Here is a 19,258-nt window from a genome sequence, read left to right as displayed (position 1 = left end):
CCACAAGCAACTTCATTCCATCAGATGATCAATAGAGCCTGATGTTTAAAAAAGCGCAGCTGTGGTGCAGGACATCCCGTTGCAGTCACGCCCCCTGAGGTGGCAGACAATGTCATTGGGAAAAAGCTGCGAGACGTCTTAGAATCACAGATGGAAGAAAACCCCTCGCCTCGCATGAGCTGAGAGAAAAATCTGCCTGAACGACGATCTTTGAGAAGTAGCAAAGCGGAAAACACTTAAACGTATTCAATTAGCACTACCGCTCAAAGCATCACTCTGACAGGAGAGGGAACACAAAACAGCTGCCGTCACGATCTAGATCTATCAACCATGGAGGAACACTAAAAAACAACAGCTCAAAGACAAGCTCTAATCCTGGAGGGACTGGGAATGCCTACGTTTAAAGTCACAAACTAACTTCCATGGGATTCTCAAGGGATGTGGATGAAGAAAGGGTGAAGACAGTGGGTGGGATTTAAATGCGTCTCAAGGGTCAAAAGAGTCTCACGGAAAGGCATACAGTCACGACCTCATGGCAGCATATCCTAGCCAAGACCCGCCCACTTGAACAGGAAGACACCAGGTGATTGACATATAAAGCAACCAATCCCAGTCAATCAGATTAAAACTAACTAGATGGACTGCGGGCGGCCCGTGGACATGCTTCCGAGGCTCCGATACAGCACAATCTACTCTGCTCCTACATGAAGCCTTTGAGGCTCTGTACCAACCGTGGTGTTTGGCCATTTTGAGAACCGGGCTGTTGGGTACAGGGAGAAAGGGGAAGTGGGCGAGCTGGTCTGCCCCGTCCTCCAGAGTGGCGGCGGCCGTGGAGGCCAGCGCGTTGGCGTGCTCTGAGAGCGTGTCCAACACCTGGCCATGCACGTAGCCGCTCATCAGGTACTTGATCAACTCAATCTTACGTGCATGGTCTGACGCCAGGAAAGATAGTCCAGCAAGTGTGGATTGAAATGAAAGAAAACAGAGATTAAATCAAATGTATGTGAGAAATGAAAGCGTGAAGCATATTGTCACTGTCAACCATATTTTTTGGTTAAATATGTGCAAAAGCCACAAACATAAAGGGTGACCAATAGTAAAGATTTATAAAAAATAAATAAGAATCATAAAAACGGGATATACGAGGTTTCCACCTGACAGCGACAATATAGTGGCCCTAAAAAGTAACTAGACAGTTAAGCCACACTTAAAAATAAATGCTACTTTGAAACATTTATAGTTTAAAAAAAATGCACATAAATATGTTTAAAATGATAAAACAATATTTATAGACCTCTTCAGATGACGTAAACAACGCGGTTCAACGCTGGTCGAGAAGAATTTCATGTTTCAGTTACACAAACATTTGAATAAAATTACAACCAACAGAATATTTATAACCAATTTAAAACAAATATCTTTAAGATGTACGTACAGTATATATGTAAGATAAAAAATACTAATAATAAATAAATAACACCTGAAACCGGAAGTGCCTCTGGACCAGTGTTTATATCTTGCAAAGTGGTCTATGGTTCAAAATCTATTTAGACCACAGATCTACGTATATAAACGACTGGATTGCGCCTTGAACGCTAAACCAGCGGCAGGAGGTGAAGCCACAGGAAGCGATCACGCGGCCATCTTGGTATGCCCAACTGACGGAGAGCGCCATTGACTTTCAGTCAAAATGACGATCTAAAATAATCCGGTTTTTAGCATAATAGGCTTGCGCTACGTTTTTAGTTCACATGTGAGTTTAAATAAATTGTTACTTCTGATGTTTTTACCTATGTTTATGTTTGTTTTGGGCTGAATAGCGATGTACTGCGAGACGTTACATATAAAAACGCGGACTGGTAAGTTACTGTTTTATTATTAATATGTGAAAACTCCATATTAATTTAACAGAACGTTTGGGCATACCAACATGGCGGCGCGGTAGCTTCAGTGTAATGACGTCATGAGCAATCCATATAGATCAGTGATTTAGACACATTTGATACAAAAACAATTCACACATTTTTGAAGGTTTCTTAAATCTCCAAATCCTCCAAATCCTTTTTAGAGCCAATATATAAGAAAGACATTTTATATAGAAGATGAGAAAACATGCTGTTCCTTAAAGGAGATTTCATAAGACAGGTGATGAAAGACGCTTTCATACCCCCTGCATCTACGATCTATAAATCACAAGAGCTCTACAGCTTTTTCAATTATCTCCAGCCTAACTGCAGCACCTCCAAATTCATACAATGATACATGTGACTCTATAAAGGACGGACAGCTTGATGTACGCCGTCAGAACCGATGACAATTCAAGGCTGCTCCTTTTGTTTTATTTTCGATTCAAGTTGAGATTTGCTCCCTATCAAAAACCAGACAGTCTGAACAGACCCCCCGACAGCAACATCTTTCAAATGTTGATATATGGGATCTGAAGCTCTTTTGAGAGAAGATAACCGTAAGCCTGAGATTACAGCATCATTTAGAAGTGTGAGGTACTGTAACTCCTTGTTAAATGACTCATGTAATGAACTACAATAATAATTAGTTGGAGATAGAGACGTATGAATGCTCCGGGCAAGGATTATTCAACTGCTACAAATTTAAGCTCTCGAGCTGAACATTCATGAACATGTGTTCTTATGACGACAAATGAGGAGTCTGTTTTTGAGGAGCGCAGTTGGTGTACCTGGTTTAGACAGAGGCATGGGTGGGGGGTAGTACTTCCTGGAAGGCTGAGACGGGCTAGAAGAGAAGCAGAGAATTGAATTCGACTTATAAAGAAATGCAATACCCAACATGCATGTTCTTATTGAAGATTTGAAGTCAGCATGAAATCAAAATGGACCTTGTTTGATTTCCAAATACACATTCCTGGATTTTCCAGAAAACAGTATGTTACCTGACCACTTCCTGTCCATGAAAGTGCAGTGGATGCTGTTGGTAATGGCCGAACACCTCAAACACGATTGGCTTGGTCTTTATGTATTCAATAAAGGATTCTGTCACCTCCACTGAGATCTACACAGGACACAACAACAGGACACATTGAGAGCACATTTATATGACTAATGATGTGTTTTGAATTAAAATAATCATCAAACCTGATAAAATGCTTTAATGAGAACAGTCTGTCAAGTCACTTTAACGTTCACCTTCTCTTTTTTCCTTAAATGTCTCTCTCGCTCCTTTAAGCACTTACATTCTGTACGTGGTAGAAACCCAGCGGGGAGCCTTTTCCTGTGTTCTTCAGCGGCTCGGTGCTGAACGCCTCATCGTGACGATGGAGGAAACTGTTGGCAGCACGAGACGGGATTACTGATGGAAGCGTGACTGTGCGTATGCGTGATTTGTGTGTCGTGCGTTGATGTGTGTGCTCCGTCTCAATAAAAGCCCATGAGACGGGAAGGGTTGCCATGGAGACAAGCTTACTCACTTGAACTGGCAGAAGATGTCTGCGTACTCGTGCGGGACTCCGCTGGCCTGCAGGACGGTGACGCGGAAGGTGAAGATACTGCCCACCTCCAGATGATCTGCCAAACTGTCGCCCAGATTTGTGTCTATGTTGTTGAGCTTTAGATCTTTTCGACAAAAACAAGCACATTTATAAACATGCGTATGTATAGACCGTTTCTTCGGACGCAAGCGCGCCTGACCCCCAGTTAACTTACAGTTTGTGTTTGCCTAGTGTCTAATAATATAACTATTTATTTTTATATTTTATTATATTTATGTTAATATGGATTAGTATTATTATTTTACTGTATAATAATTGTATTAAATAAGCGATTTGTTGAATGGGTTGAGCTTGGTATCGCAGTTTAAATTCAAAATATTGGAGAGACAAGTTTAGCCAAGTAACGGTTCTTCTGGGTTTATTTGATTGTTATCAGAAATAATCTACAGGCACTCTATTGTTTGTGGATGTGTACCGGAAGTTATTTTAATTACACTTTCCTTTATGCAAGCACTGGAAACATACAGAATACCTTCTATATATTAAACAGCCTCACTTTGTACATCTGATTCCACAGCCTTTATATAACTTTCTATTGGCCGGGTAAAAACCACTCAAATAAATCTAGAAAAGCTTTCAGGTCACTGAATCTCGGAGTGTAAATCAAACGCGACATACCAAAACACAACAGCATCCGTCCGCATGCATAAGCAATTCTTTTCACTCGGCCTGAACAGCATTCAGCAGAGCCCTGGGTTTGCCAGCTGGCCTGTGCTTTCACACTCACCCATGTCATTTATTCTGTTCATCTCTTCCGAGGGGGTGATGACCTCTGAACTCTGACCTTGGCCTTCTACAATTCTCAGTTCCTCCAAAGAGAGCCCAGAGTGGGTCATGACCACGGAGGAGAAATCACTCTGGATGGAGTAAGAGTGAAAGAGAAAGAAAGAGAAGAAATTAAATGCCAACAAGATGACTGGCTCTTTAAATTTAAAGCCAGGACCTTTTTTGCAGCTGCCATATTGAATGTTGCACTTTCACATTTTTATTTCTCAATATACTTTATTTGAGCATAAATGGGTTGTATCGCTTATATGAGAATTTACAGTCCAATAAAAAAAAATATCAAAATGCTTGAATACCTTTTTAAAATATTCATCATCGAATGAAATCTTAGCAGTGCCTGACTGACGCACACCAGATCCATAATCAGGAGCTTCTTCATCCGCTACAGCAAAACAAACACAGAATAAAGACACATGCACAACTGCAAAAAACACGCGATTTATATCAGAGACTCTGTTTAATTAAATCTCAGTCAAGACTTAATTAATTCATTAATACAGTGCAGCGCTCACCGGCGATGGCTTGAACCCCCACTCGCAGGAATCCTCGCACATCTCCCTTCTCTGTTACTATAGCGACACGGTGCACCAGGGGCACAGGGTACAGCAGGTTACTAAGGTACACGAAGGCTCTGGAGAAAGAGGAACGGCTGTTATAAAAGTGTTTTTTACCGCTCGAGTCTGTCGCGCACACACGAGAGGAGAACATGTCAAAGCACTGAATGTATTAGTATGGAGGGAACACGAGGTGATTTAAAACCCTCTCACAACATGGCCGTGAGTGGCACTGATTGACACCACTAGAGATGAATGAAAATGACGTGCCATACACTTTTACCAAGAGCTCACGTTAAGCAATAAAACAACAACACTAAGTAACAAAAGGCAAACAATAAAAACACTAATGTAAAAACATTTGATTGTATTATAAATGAACACTTTATTCATCACCTATAGATGTAGGCAGCATTTTCGTTTACACTATTTATTTTGCATATAACATACTTAACCAACAAAATAATGGTGAAGAAAAACTTTCTTATAGTTATCGCCTTCAGCATTAACATGTACAGCATAAAATAATGAGTCACTGAAGTGTATATATAATGTATAAATATAAAAAAACGTATTGGACTCAATGCATTCAATTTTTTTGTGGTTGGCACAAAACACTAAGAAAAAAAAGGTCTTATGAGTTAAATTATTATTCCTGTACCTATCCGGGTTTAAGCGGTAACAAACAAACGTTATGTATATAAACTTCCGGTAGACCTTCGCAAAGTATCACTAACTTTTGAGTAGTTTTAATGTCATTTAATACAATTAATATGCAATCAAATATTGATATAAATTCAATCTAAAATACATTATATAATATATAATATTAATAATAATATATAAGTTAACTTCAGGCCAGGTGCGTGCGTCTGATGAAATATAAATAAGATATAAATAGGCATAATTAGTTCAAATGAATGAACAAATTAATTTTTGTCATCAAAAAACTGTTGAATAAAATGCATCTGTAGTTTGACAGTGCAGTATGTCCTCAACACTTCTGTAATGCCAATGTGACATCCTGTGGGACGTAGCCAACTCTATTCAAAACGCAACATATGAATTGAAAACAAGCTAATTGATTCAATTCTAAAGTGTGCCCAATACTAAATCTATGATTTGCCAACCACGGTTGCATGGATAAACAAAAAACATGATATGAAATAAAGTGTGTATGGGTATGTAGTAAGAGACTGAGATTTTATGTTTTCTGCAGCTAGGGGGCCCACAGCCTTTTAATGGAATGAATATCAGGAGCGGTTTGCAGTCTGTAAGCTCCTCCTCCCCCCTGTAGGCAGCCTCAAGGCCAAGATGGATGAGAGCTATCAGTGTATCGCATCAGTGATGTCACAATGACGCAGGTCCATTTACGCCTCTGCATCGATTCAGACCATGTCCCCTCTCTCCTCCTTTATCATCTCTCTTGTATAACAGATTGAAAAATAACAGCTCGTACAGTGCACTATATTCAATGAATAGCAAAGAAAAAGAATACAATGGAATTAAAATGAAATTAAAAAACACAATTAGTAAACATAAAAAAAACGAACACAATGCATGAGGGGTAATGTAAAACCAAACAGATGAAGGTTATTGTAGGTTGAGCTCTGATTTGGAGAGTTGGAGGTAGTTGGTGTAGCTTTGTGAGCTGTTTCTCTTGTCAGCAATTCATTTGGTTTTAAACTATAAAAGACCTTTAAAACAATAAAAGACCATTTATGACCTCTCACAAGGATCAACAGTACACATTGAACTGCGTAAATAAGTGATTTCTTTTCTATTCTGGTTTCAAGTTACTTTTTTATTGGATAGAAATCACAAACCTACAATTACATTTTTATGATGCTTCCAAAAAGATGCTGGATCACAACCAACAGCTTCACACTGAGCTCAACCACCTCTCACTCATTCTCATCTTAGGTTTTTCCGAGCAGTGGCCGCCACCAACCTGCCCACCAGGATGAACCAGGGGGAGCGGTCATAAAAGGGGTCCTGCCCATCACTGAAGATGTCGGAGCCCTCTTCTGTTCCAGCATCAGAGCTGGTGTCATCTACGAAGGCCTCGTCGTCTATCAAGTCCTCCATCTCGCTCTGCCGTTCATCAGCCAGCTCTGTGATCTCAGAGTCGCTGGTGGAGAAGGTGGGGGAGGGCGTGCGGTCCGCCAGATGCTCGTTCACGCAGCCGTGAAAAATAGGTGAGCTGAAAAAGTTGTTTGGGTAGGATGCAGCACAAGCGATAGTTTATAGACATGACGCAACAATACAAAACAATATCACATAACAGGTACATGAAACAGTACTTCAGAGTTCCCACATATTCTGATTTCGACCATTTATGCTTTTAAAAGAAAGTAAACTCATAGAACAATTTCTAGCGTACAAAATATTTAAGAGCAATCTTTTAGAGTTATTGTTTACAAATCTCCAAGTTTTGCATGACTGTGAGAACCCTGAAAACTCAATATTTGGTTTGTTTGATGCATATAAAAAAGAGGTTATAAACCTTATCTAATTTATGGAAAGCCACAAAAACAAAATATGAAAATAAGTAAACAAATAAATTAGGGCATCCAAAATAAAAGTTTTGTGTTTCCATAACAGAAATATTCACATGTATTTATTTATATTTACCAATAATTTAAATGATTTATATATGTTTATTATTTTATATATATATAAATATATTAAATATATGCATGTATGTGTATGTGTTTATAAATAATATATATAATTTGACAGTGCGGTGCGTACATATAATATATATATAATAATACAATTATTATGCACAGTACACAGACATAAACTACGTAAACACAAACTTTTATTCTGGATGTGATTAATAAATAACTAAATAATTAAATAAATACCTTTAACAAAAAAGGTCAACAAAAAACAACACATTTAAAATGTATGAGTGACAAATAACTAAAAACACTTCGTACATAAAATTCCATATGAAATGAATGTGAATAATTAAAAAAGAAAAAGGATAAAAACGTGCATTATTGAAAAAAAACACTACTCAACAGAGGAAAAATCAAACAAGTGTTAAATGATTAAGAAAATAAATAAATACACACAACCCCAAATAATTGAAATGGATTTCAATATGAATAGAAAACAAAAAAGTGCATGACAATGACTAAACAAACACAGGAATGATTTATGGGCCTTCCCTTTCACTAAACAAAACATTTAACATACAGATATAAACACATACACCTTAACTCATAATCAAGGCGAATAAAGAAACTTCAGTGCATTTAAAAGACATGATATAAAAAACACAAGACACAGGAAAAGATGTCATGACCGTACCTCCCAACCAGTTTAAACCAATGGAAACGGTCGTAGAACGGGTCACTGCCAGTCAGGGCGCATTCTCCATCCTCTTCCTGATTGGACGAGGCCATCTCCCCAGCTCGATCGTACATTTCTCTCATCTGATCCAGCCTCTGCCTGCAAAAGCAAGACAGAAAAGTCCAGTCAAGCATTAACTTATATTGAGGAAGTGGCCCAAAAGTGTTTAAAAGAAGTTAGGCTGACTTCAGCTTCTCCAGGGACCAATAGTGAGTGGCTCCATTCTTCAGGTCTTGGACCTCTACAGCCACCACGGTTCGAGGGAAAGGCCTTGCGTCACGCTCTTTCTCCGACTCTGGGGGCAGCAGCTCCGGGGGCAGCGGAGAATACAGTGTGTCAGTGAGCAAGACAAACTGGAACTGGACCTGTGAACAGATTGTGAAGATAAGAGACATGAAGACGGGGCTTTGAGCAAATGATGGCTTTGAGCAAGACACTCTTTTAGGTTAAGTTCATTCTTTTAAGATGCTCTTGATAAAGTGAGCATCGACTAGGCAAAAACAATGAAATTAAATACAGAACTAAAAGAGCATGTTCATTTATCCCCCAATGAAAAACACATGAAAAATCCCCCCGGCCCTCGCTGCGGCTATAAATACTAGCCAACGAGCGAGAGCGCATGATAAATCCATAACAGCAGTGTCTCAGGGATACGCAGCAGGGGTCTTATGAGGTTATACACAGAGGAACTGAATAAGAGACGTATACAAACAACACTTAAGCAAGTCAGAAAATGAAATTTATAAAATTGTGTATTCTTTTTTGACACCTGTGAAACAGCAATTGCAGTCTGTCTGGTACCAGGACAAATATAGCAGAATGACTTTAAACACACCCACATACTGTTACGTATCACTTATTTTTATACCCATGTTTTTCGATGCCACTACAGTGCTTTACCTTCTTCTTGAGCTCCACGCTGATGGCATTGGCTTCTTTGAGATACACAGCATTGCCCCATAGCTGGTCTCTGAGCGAGGTGAACTGATGGTATCTCCACTTTCTGAAAGCCCACTGGGCCAGTTCATACTCGTGCTGGGTCCAGGGCACTGCAGCATGGCACAGGATAAATGATGAGTATGAATATAAATAAACACCAGGCCAGTGATATACAGTAAGTGACTAGATTTAGTGCTCTAGGATGTGTTCTTGGATTGACATCCTTGTTAGTCCTAGAACAATATTATTACTATCAACCAATCAGACTTGAGTAATAAAAGTGACCATCTATGCTATTTAACTCCAATCCTAAAAACTAACCCTTAAAAGTCCAGTGTATGAAATTTAGCGGCATCTAGCGGTGAGGTTGCGAATCGCAACCAATGGCTCACTCCACCGCTCACCCATCCCTTTCGAAGCACACAGAACTAAGATGTCATTGCGTTTTCGCGTCTGCCGAATGAGATAACGTATTTACGAAACATGTTCACGTTTGTCCGTTTAGGGCTACTGTAGAAACAACATGTAGATAGAATGTGTATGTAGATAGAAACCGCTCATTCTAAGGTAATAAAAACATAACGCTTCATTATGAAAGGTCTTTATACACCTCTGAAGACATAGTTATGTATATTATATTGCATTTCTGTCAACACATCCTCCAAACAAATACACACTGGACCTTTAACTACCACTAAAAGAGAAATACATAATAGGTTGATGTACAACCTCTTTTTCCTCACGCTAAAATCTGATTGGCTGATAGGAAATGCTCCGAAAAAATGACTGATGAAGCTGTATGTAGATGAATGAAAAAACACCATATAAATAAACCTGAATTGAAATCAAACGCACATCTTTCGACAATTGGGTTCATGTTGTGTAATGAAGCACACTGTTCTAATGCTCTACCTTCATCCTCTTCCTCCTCTTCTTCCTCTTCATCGGGTGTCTCTGCTGCCAGCGAGCGAGTCTCCACCTGTTTCTGCAGCTCTTGCAGTTTACTCTCATAGACCTTTGAGAAGGTGTGATGAAGAGAGAGCACAGCCGACATCAGCCAATCAGACACCGGTTCCAGAGAACCACATGTCACATGCAAGACCTTAGTACTGATGAACAGACGCTTACTGAACCACACACCCTGTCTACTAGATACGACTGATTCTCTCACATCTGTACTGCCAGGCAACACACTTACTGTTTTTTTATATGAATTATTCATTTAATTTAACTTCATCAGCTTTCACATTCGTAAATCAAGGATGGCTCCCTACTGCCTGTAACAAAGCATCAAAATGTTTATACTTTTATCTAAATGCAGCTTGCATTTTACTTCATTTTGCAATTTGGGATTACGCGTAACATTTTTCATTACATTTAACAGCATATAGTTGTCTAACACATTAGAATATACAGTTTCAAAAAGTAAACAACAGTAAATGTACTTCATGCAGATGAAATAATATTGTCTTTTTAGAGCTACTCTAATTTGAAATGAAATAAAGTTTGCAGAATAAAACTTTACTCAAAATGAATATCATTATGAGATCAAGACAGATAATGAGACAAACATGACAAATATACTAAAAAACATTTTAAAATCAGTGACAAAGCACTGTAAGTTTAAAACATTTGGCTCAGAGCGCACACAGTCATTATATTTCCACTTTATTTCAGCCATTGAAACCCGATGTTATTAGTAAACCATCAACAGATCTTTGAGCACAAAAGATCATATGTTGCACAAAATTGCCCCCAAAACACGGGGCACGTGATATAACCACTGCATATAGACGAACACTGAACAAACACTGTGACATATACCTTTAAAAAGAGACAAATACAATGTTCAGTTGACTTTATACATCATCTTGGCAGCACCATATATTACCGTACATCGCTGTTATGGTAACATTGTTTATTGGAGCAGGGAAATAGCATGCCTAGATTATCAAGCAGTTTTCTACGGCAGATCTGAGTTCAGACTTACAACTGTGCTATGGAGACAAGATTGCTATGTCACTTGTGTAACGTAATGTAAAAAATGACTGTCTTTCAAATTAGCTTCCAAAAACCTCCTTTAAAGCGAATGAAAAATGAAAATTCTGTCAACAATTACACATCCTCTTTTAATTTCAAACCTGTATGACTTTCTTTCTTCCACTGTACACAAAAAAAGGTATTTTGAAGAAAGTTGGTAACCGAACAGCGCCGGCACCCATTCAATTCTATTGTATGGACACAAAACCAATGCAAGTCAATCGGTGCCAGTTACCAACATTCTTCAAAATATCTTCTTTTGTGTTCTGCAGAAAAGAGAAAGTCAAACCGGTTTGAAAAGACATGAGGATGAGTAAATGATGAACTATCACTTTAACAAATTGTCCCACCCACACCGTTTATTGAGCCAATGTTGCTATGACTGGTCTAACAAAAAAATGCTGTAACATCAATGAATTGCAACATTTTACCATGAAGCAAAGTCCTGCTTTCCTTACAAATCCAGTTTTAAGATTTGATCTAAATGTATATTTTTTCCTTCAGGAGGGTCTTCTTCAGCAGTCGTGTTTTATACAAATATGCTTCACTTAACCAAAACCCAGGGTTTTAAATAGAAAACAAGGCAGCATTTCTGGCAACAAAAAACATTCAAGTTCTGAGTTCATATGAAATTGTTTACGAATGGACTTCTGACCAATTTGGCCAACTTCATGTGCTTTGGTAATACATAGCTGGTAAAGGGTCACAGTTGGGCACTGAGGCACGCCGTTGCATAATAATATGAAGGCTTAACCAGAAAAATAGTACAAAGCCTTAAGTATAAGAATGTAATTTAATTCTAGTGATTGTGGGTGCTGAAAATCAAACCACTCGTAAGTTTAAGTAAAAAGTAAAACGTTAGGTGGTATTACATAAGTAAGATGTGAATTCAAGTTAAACAAGAAAATGCAAAAAAAATGCATCATTATACACCCGTCTAGCAAATCTGATTTGTCCTTCAAGGCTTTTCTGTCCCTAAACCCGTGCACAGACTCTTCTACAAGTTTTTAAAATGAGACTTGGAAACCATGGAAACAGCCCTGTTAAAGCTCTTTCCATTGGACGTCTCTTCAGCTCACTGTGAACCCGCTAAAGCACACATCAGAAAATAAACGCGACTCTACTCATGTTGTGATCGAGAAGAACAGCAGAGTGTTCTAGAACACTGACTCCATCCCGTGGGAACAGACTGCCCCCCCCACACAGAGGATCAGAGTCCAGCAGACAGTTCAGAGAAACAAAAGATGCAAAGCACGCTCTGAAGCAGATCTTTCATAGTCCTGCTCAATAACATGCCTTTATGGACATGGATGTTTTGTGTCGATTGGTCTGTGCTTAAAGTAAGGCAGATCTAATCTTTTCAAAAGGGTGGCAGTTCATTCGGTTTAAAAACAAACAGGCGGGGAAGAATATTTTGCATTAAAAGAGTGATTTACATTTAGAACAGTTCAATGTTAGTGTTTTGTTTATATATTGCTATTATTTACATTAGGAAGATTGCAAAGCAGAGATCATCGCATTTTACTTTGAGAGATTTCATTAATGACACATTAGTGAGTCAAAAAGGCACTTTTCTAAAGCACATCTTCATAATACTTTACTCATCTACATAAGGCATTCAAAAAAAGGCCTTTGCTGTCAACTTTCATATTCGACCGTTAAACAGGAAGCACCAACCCAAGGACCCCAATTAAAACGATTTGTATAAAATGCAACAGTAAAAATGTCATTTGCATCTATACATTGAGAAACATTCAAGAAGATAAAATGTTGGCTGTTAACCTTGTGATTCCAGCATTTACTGAATATGTTATCTATGCACCTTAAAGGGATAGTTCACCGAAAAATTCTGTCATCCTTTACTAGCCCTCATATTGTTCCAAACCTGTACAAAGTTCTTTGTTCTGCTAAACTCAAAGGAAGATATTTGTTAGAATGTCAGTAACCGAGCAGATCTCGTCCCCCATAGACTCCCTTAGTAATTACTTTCCCTACTATGGCAGTAAATGGGGGACGAGATCTGCTCGGTTGCTGACATTCTTCCAAATATCTTCCTTTGTGTTTGGCAGAACAAAGAAATTCATACCGTTTTGGAACAATCTGAGGGTGAGTAAATGATGACAGAATTTTCATTTTAGGGTGAACTATCACTTTAAAGGGACAATTCACCCAAAAAAGAAAATTCTATCATAATTTATTCACCATCATGACGTTCTAAACCTATATGACTTTCTTTCATCAGTGGAACACAAAAGAAGACATTTTGAGAAATGTCTCTGTGGTTTTGTATCCATTAAATGGAAGTCAATAGGAGCCAATGTTGTTTGATTACCAACATTCTTCAAAATATTTTGTGTCTCTGCAGAAGAAAGTCATACAGGTTTTGAAAACATGAGGATGAGTAAATAATTACAGAATTCTTATTCTTGAGTGAACTATACCTTTAAATGCACAAACAGGATTGTAAATATAGTGCTACTTCAACTTATAATTCAAGTAATGATTTAATCTTAACATTCTTGGACAGTCTTTATGAAATGTTGCAGTACAGTGGTTATTGCATGTTTCCTTGCTTAGATCAACTCAGACTGTCCGGACCAGCAGCAAACAAGGTAAACTAAGAGAAAACAGTGTTAAAGTAGGGTACTTTTAAAATCTGTGATGGCGTCTCCAAAATATTCTAAAAACAAAACAATACACAATTTAAGGTTTAACTAAAGTTAATACTACAGCCAAGAAATGATGCGTGTCTCCCAATACTTGTCATTTACAATACTTCAACTAAATGATTATTTTATTCATCAAGTCTCCAGAAAACTGTTCTGAGACTTTGTTGTGGCTTGGACACCTTAACCAGCCCACTTATTGCTACATCCCATTTGCATAGCTAACATAGATGGGGATCATACTGTTAATGCAAGGTGCCCGTGAAATGACAAATCAATGCAATTTGGATCAGCAAACAACAAGAACACGTTCAATGGGGACAAGCTGTCCAATGCTGTGATGATTCTCTGTGAGTCTATGAAGTGTGAATTGTAGTGTCATGTAGTTCTGTACACGAATCTACGCCCTCACACGGCGGTTTCTCGACCGCCCTTCAAATTGGGGGCGGACATTTGCCTACGCATGCGGGGTGGTGTGTGAAAGTTGTTGTGGTGCTGATTGGGTGGGTAGTGCTGGTAGTGGTTGCTGGCATCAGTATTGTAATGAAAGGATTGCGGATACTGATGTTGTGGATAATGGTGAGGTTGGTTTTGGTTGTAGCGTGGCTGGTAAAAAGCTTGTTGGGGATGGGGCGGCTTCCGGTTCCCAGAATGCAACGACTCTGAGTCTGAGGATCTCTGGCTGTTGTTGAAGGAGTTACTTCGGCCTCGTTCATGGAGTTTTTGGCCTTGGTTTTGCCTATTATTAAGGCCCTGCTCTAGGTCTTTGCTTCGACGTGGACCCATGGTGCTTGGAAGGGTAGGGTATGTCTGGATGGTGGGCACCACCCGTTCTATCGGTTCGACCACTTCGTCCGTGTTCTCCTCTTCTTCAACTGCTTCTTTGGGAACTTTCAACTCAAAGACCTGTTCGTCTGTAATAATGATATGAGTGCCGGGGGTCCATGAGTTGCGATGTTTGGGGTTACTCTTGAAGGGGAAGCGGAGCTTACGATCTTCAGGAGGGATGAAGCGATGGGGGCCGTTTTGCCTTCGGAGCTGCTTGGAAATCTCTTGTTGCTGGAGGCTCTTCAGGCGTATCTGTTCTTGGCGCATCCACTGCACACGTCCACGTCGAAATGAAGAATCATTCTCCATCATATTGGACACCTGCTCATCAGATTGTTCACCATCAGGCTTCTCCTCAGGAACTTTACCTTCGCTGGAACTGCGAGCCCTCATCAGTCCACCATTTCTGGGTTTCTCCTGAGCCTCGTTGGAGATCAACGGGATTACTTGTTCCATCTTCAGCATTTTATTCCTGAGAGCTCGGATTTCCTCATCCTTCGTGTTGTTCTGCTTTTTGACCTCATGCAGGATGTCTTCCAACTTGTCTATGTGCACCTTCAGGTCGTCCATGTCTGTCACACCACGCCCGTTGGTTATGACATCCTCGATTCGTTCGTCCCCAACCCCTACGGTGTCCCAAACGTCTCGTGCGACGGCTCTCCAGGAGTCTCGCTCGTTCGGGTCTTTCTTGTTGTATGCAGCGCACAGTTCCTTCATTTTCACTATAGCCAGAGCTTCAATCTCTTGACGGGTGTGACGGAAATCGTTAAGGGCCACTTCGTAGCAAATTTCTTTGACCGCCTGGATCTTTAGATCAGAGACGGTCACCCATTTGGAGTCTTTCGTGAGACGACGTCGCTGAGGGATTTGGTACATTTTGACCAGCTCTCGTCTTTTACCGCTGCTGGGTAAGCCACACTTTTTGACTATGGTTTGAAGCTTGCTGGGAGGGAGTTTCTCCCGCAAAGACGTGATGAGTCTCCAGCTCTCTTCGCACGACCTCTTATCAGAGTCGTCACCACTATCAGAATCGCCGTCCTTAAGAGAACAAAACAAGAAACAAACCAAAAGAGTGCGAAAAACAAAATGGGAAAATTAAAATAGGAAATCCAAATCAAAAGGACTGTTTTCTTTAAAGAATGAACAGTGTTGTGATATGCAAAATGGGAACCTCTAAATATGAGATGAAGCTTTGTGGTAATGAGTTATGATGAAAGCAGAAGCACCACTACCAAAACATGTTACAAAGTTTGTTTACAATGAAAAATCTCTTATAAATCAGTTTTTAAATGTACCCGTCTGATGACCTTGTACTATAATATGTACATCAGATAAACTTTATATTTCAAACTATTTTAAACATCATGTGTGCTTGCATTTATGTTGGATTTTTGTTACTTTCGGATCAACACTGCACATCTATTAATGCCATTTACAAGTACACGGAAGAAAATGTGCAGATACAAATTCAAGTTAAGACAATTCCCAAATTGCATATCAATATATAAAGAGTAAATGCAAGGCATGACTGTCATGATTATGAGAATAACGGCAACAAAAAGGGGACAGATGTTGCTCTGATCTGATGTTTTGTTGTTGCGATGTTTTCTTTTTGTACTTATTAAATTCATCATATCCTCTTCAATTAGAGTTCTTGAAAGTTGCACCCCAAGCATGCTTCAGTGGCATGCAGCAAAGCCCGAAGAGTTTAGCTTCATTCCCTCATCAGAAGTCCTTGACAGAGAAGATTTGGTTTTAGAGTTGTTTAGCTCTAGCAGTGGGTTAGACTCTTGCGTGTTTAATACAGGTCAGTAAAGAAAAAGAGGACAGGCTTGAAAGTGGTTAAAAGCATCAATTTCATTCACTAAAGTTAAGGGGTTAGAAGAGAGAAAATGCAGTTTCTCATTTTCCAGGTCAAGAAAACAAAAGACAGTACAAAAATCACAGTCAAATAACACAGGAGACAGCTGGTGACCATGTAATCGTGATTTTGTGTGAAATCGGTGTATTGTGGGATATCTGTCGATCTGTACGTGAGATTATATGGATGAGACCATCTGAGCATTGGAGAGCTTGTCGTCACTGATTTTAGACCCCCAGCATGAATAGCTGTGTTATAGCATGCCCTCTGTATCCGGCCGGACACAGACGTTTGCAACTCAAAGAGGAAGCTACAGACATCAATGAGAAACCACATTGTCACTAGCCTTCATCAACTACAGCAGAAATCTGGGTTATGGCAACAATGCATTGGAAATATCAGCAATTGCATTGAGAAAACGGACAAACTCAGACGGAACAAAATCTACTTGGGTAAATAAAACGCTAGATCAGATTATCAACACCACTCAGCAACAAATGCTTAATGGGGTACTAAGTACCCTGTAAATTAATCTGTTAAACATGCTACAAAAACAAACCATGCAGAAGCAGCAAACAGAATTAACCAAAAAAGAGCCCGTTTGACGCCAGTTTACATGGCAAACCAATAACTGATTTAATATAGTGATGGGCATGTTGTTCACTTTTTTCAGTACTTTACTGACTAATATACAAGCGGTCAACTTTTTGGGGGGTCTACACAGTAATATGATCATCAGTGTGTAAAATTGTGAAATAAATAAAAATTATTTCAAGGCGATTAGGGGTGCAACGATACGCAATACTGGGTTCACATTAACAACTACATCACAATTTTTAAAACGATATGTAAAAAACTAAATACAGTAGGTTTTATTTCTAAAACATTAAAGGGATACTTCACCCAAAAATGAAAATTCTGTCATCATTTACTCACCTTCGAGTTCTGTATAAATGTCTTTGTTCTGATGAACACAGAGAAAGATATTTGGAAGAATGCTTATAACCAGACAGATTTTGCCCCCATTGGCTACCATAGTAGGAAAAAATACAATGGCAGTATAAAAGTGCCCCAGAACTGTTTGCTTTCCTACATTCTTCAAAATGTCTTCATTTGTGTTCAACAGAACAAAAAAATGATAAAGTAATTTTTCCTACTATGGGAGTCAATGGGGTTCGAGATCTGTTTGGTTATAAGCATTCTTCCAAATATCTTTCCAAAGATCAGAACAAAGAAATTTATACAGATTTGGAACAACTCGAAGGTGAGTAAATGATGACAGAATTTTCATTTTTGGGTTAGGTATCCCTTTAACAATTGTCATTATAATGTCTTATTTTTGGTAAAGAATTGACAACATTTAAAGATTCATTAAAAATTGAATAGATCTGTCACAGAAAAGTTTAAAATAAAATTTGAAATTTTAACAAAATTAAATGTAAGAAGGAAATTAAAGAAAGCAAAGCTAAATGCGAAGAGAGAACTTCTTAAAGTAGTAAAAGCAAAAAATGCAAAACATTAAAACTATATACAGTATGTTGACACAGATCACATGTTGTCAGCTCAACCAATTGGATTAAACGAATGTCATATGGTAAAACAAGATTTGCAATATTGCAATAAATCATACTGTTACACCCCTAAAGGCAATGATTGTGTGTTCATAATCCATACTCGTACTGCCCATCACTAGTACAAGATTAACGCAAAAAAAAAACTGGTATTCTTCTGCTGATGCTGTTTTGCAAGTTAATTTCTCAAATCTACCAAAAAAGTGAACATCTCTTGCTGTATCAAACTGAATATCAGTCCATATCAGCAACCATCTGGTATATCAATCCAGACAAGAGTGGATTCAGTTTCCATGCAAAGAGATTCAGCCATGCACTGGGAGAAGTTTTTCTCACTCTCTCTCTCTCTCTCTCACACGCACGCACGCACGCACGCACGCACACACACGCACACACGCACACACACACACACACACACACACACACAAAAGTCTCAAGGTGTCAGAGCTAAGAGTGCAGAATTAGTGCTGCTTGGACTTCAGCAGAGCAAAGAGAAAACTAGGGGCCGTTTCACTCATCAAAAGAAAATGGCACATCTTTCCCCTCAATCTAATGAACGTAGCTGACAGATTTTGATAGGACGGTTAAGGCCCAATTGAACAGAACGTCTATAAACAAAGGAACAGGAAGTATCAAACTAAATTTAGAGCAAAGTGAATCAGCCTTACCAGTCGCTGTTGTTCGAGCAGTTGGTCGGCCTCCTCCTTCTCTTTCTTATACAGGATCTCCATCTCTGTTAGCCTGAATATAACAGTGCATCAGAAAGCTGCTCGCTCTTACGCTCAGTGTATTTCTACTAGATAATCCTTCTTACAATTCCACAATTCAGATGTGCTCACTTACCATGCCTGCAAGATCTTAAACTCTGTATCTGGTGGGCGACTTTTGACGCATTGAGCTTTGGTTGGCTGTTCGTCCCTAAACTATGCATTAGCTAGGATTTGTGCTACCCTTCAAATATTTTGCGTTTGATACAAGTAAAGCTAAAGTAACGAGCCCTATGTACCACCAATGTACCTGAGTTTTAGCTTTTAGCTAAAACAGAGGGTCAAGGAACAAATCGGAAACAAATTCGATCATAAATCAACACAATCCAACCAATTCTGTCCATGAACCTTAAACTATCC

The 19,258-nt window shown here is 39.0% G+C and overlaps 1 protein-coding gene across 11 annotated transcripts in view; it reads right to left on the bottom strand.

The window, feature by feature from the left end:
- kif1b (kinesin family member 1B) overlaps positions 1 to 19,258 on the bottom strand; it is a 64,257-nt gene that overhangs the window by 6,908 nt on the left and 38,091 nt on the right. For 7 of the 11 annotated variants that reach the window (XM_057320086.1, XM_057320089.1, XM_057320091.1 and 4 more), the window contains 13 exons: positions 18,800 to 18,872; positions 10,078 to 10,180; positions 9,127 to 9,275; positions 8,413 to 8,591; positions 8,185 to 8,325; positions 6,815 to 7,066; positions 4,822 to 4,940; positions 4,606 to 4,691; positions 4,251 to 4,380; positions 3,443 to 3,587; positions 3,209 to 3,299; positions 2,909 to 3,027; positions 2,696 to 2,751 (listed from right to left, as the gene is read on the bottom strand). In XM_057320086.1, coding sequence (XP_057176069.1) covers positions 2,696 to 2,751; positions 2,909 to 3,027; positions 3,209 to 3,299; positions 3,443 to 3,587; positions 4,251 to 4,380; positions 4,606 to 4,691; positions 4,822 to 4,940; positions 6,815 to 7,066; positions 8,185 to 8,325; positions 8,413 to 8,591; positions 9,127 to 9,275; positions 10,078 to 10,180; positions 18,800 to 18,872 — 1,643 coding nt within the window. The remainder of the gene's footprint in view (positions 1 to 2,695; positions 2,752 to 2,908; positions 3,028 to 3,208; positions 3,300 to 3,442; positions 3,588 to 4,250; positions 4,381 to 4,605; positions 4,692 to 4,821; positions 4,941 to 6,814; positions 7,067 to 8,184; positions 8,326 to 8,412; positions 8,592 to 9,126; positions 9,276 to 10,077; positions 10,181 to 18,799; positions 18,873 to 19,258) is intronic. The other 4 variants (XM_057320095.1, XM_057320098.1, XM_057320096.1 and 1 more) reach the window with 1 other exon arrangement.

Source organism: Triplophysa rosa, linkage group LG21, assembly GCF_024868665.1.
Source record: "Triplophysa rosa linkage group LG21, Trosa_1v2, whole genome shotgun sequence".
Taxonomy (NCBI): Eukaryota; Metazoa; Chordata; class Actinopteri; order Cypriniformes; family Nemacheilidae; genus Triplophysa; species Triplophysa rosa.
Note: the sequence above shows the minus strand (reverse complement) of the source record. Positions and strands in the feature narration are given on the sequence as shown.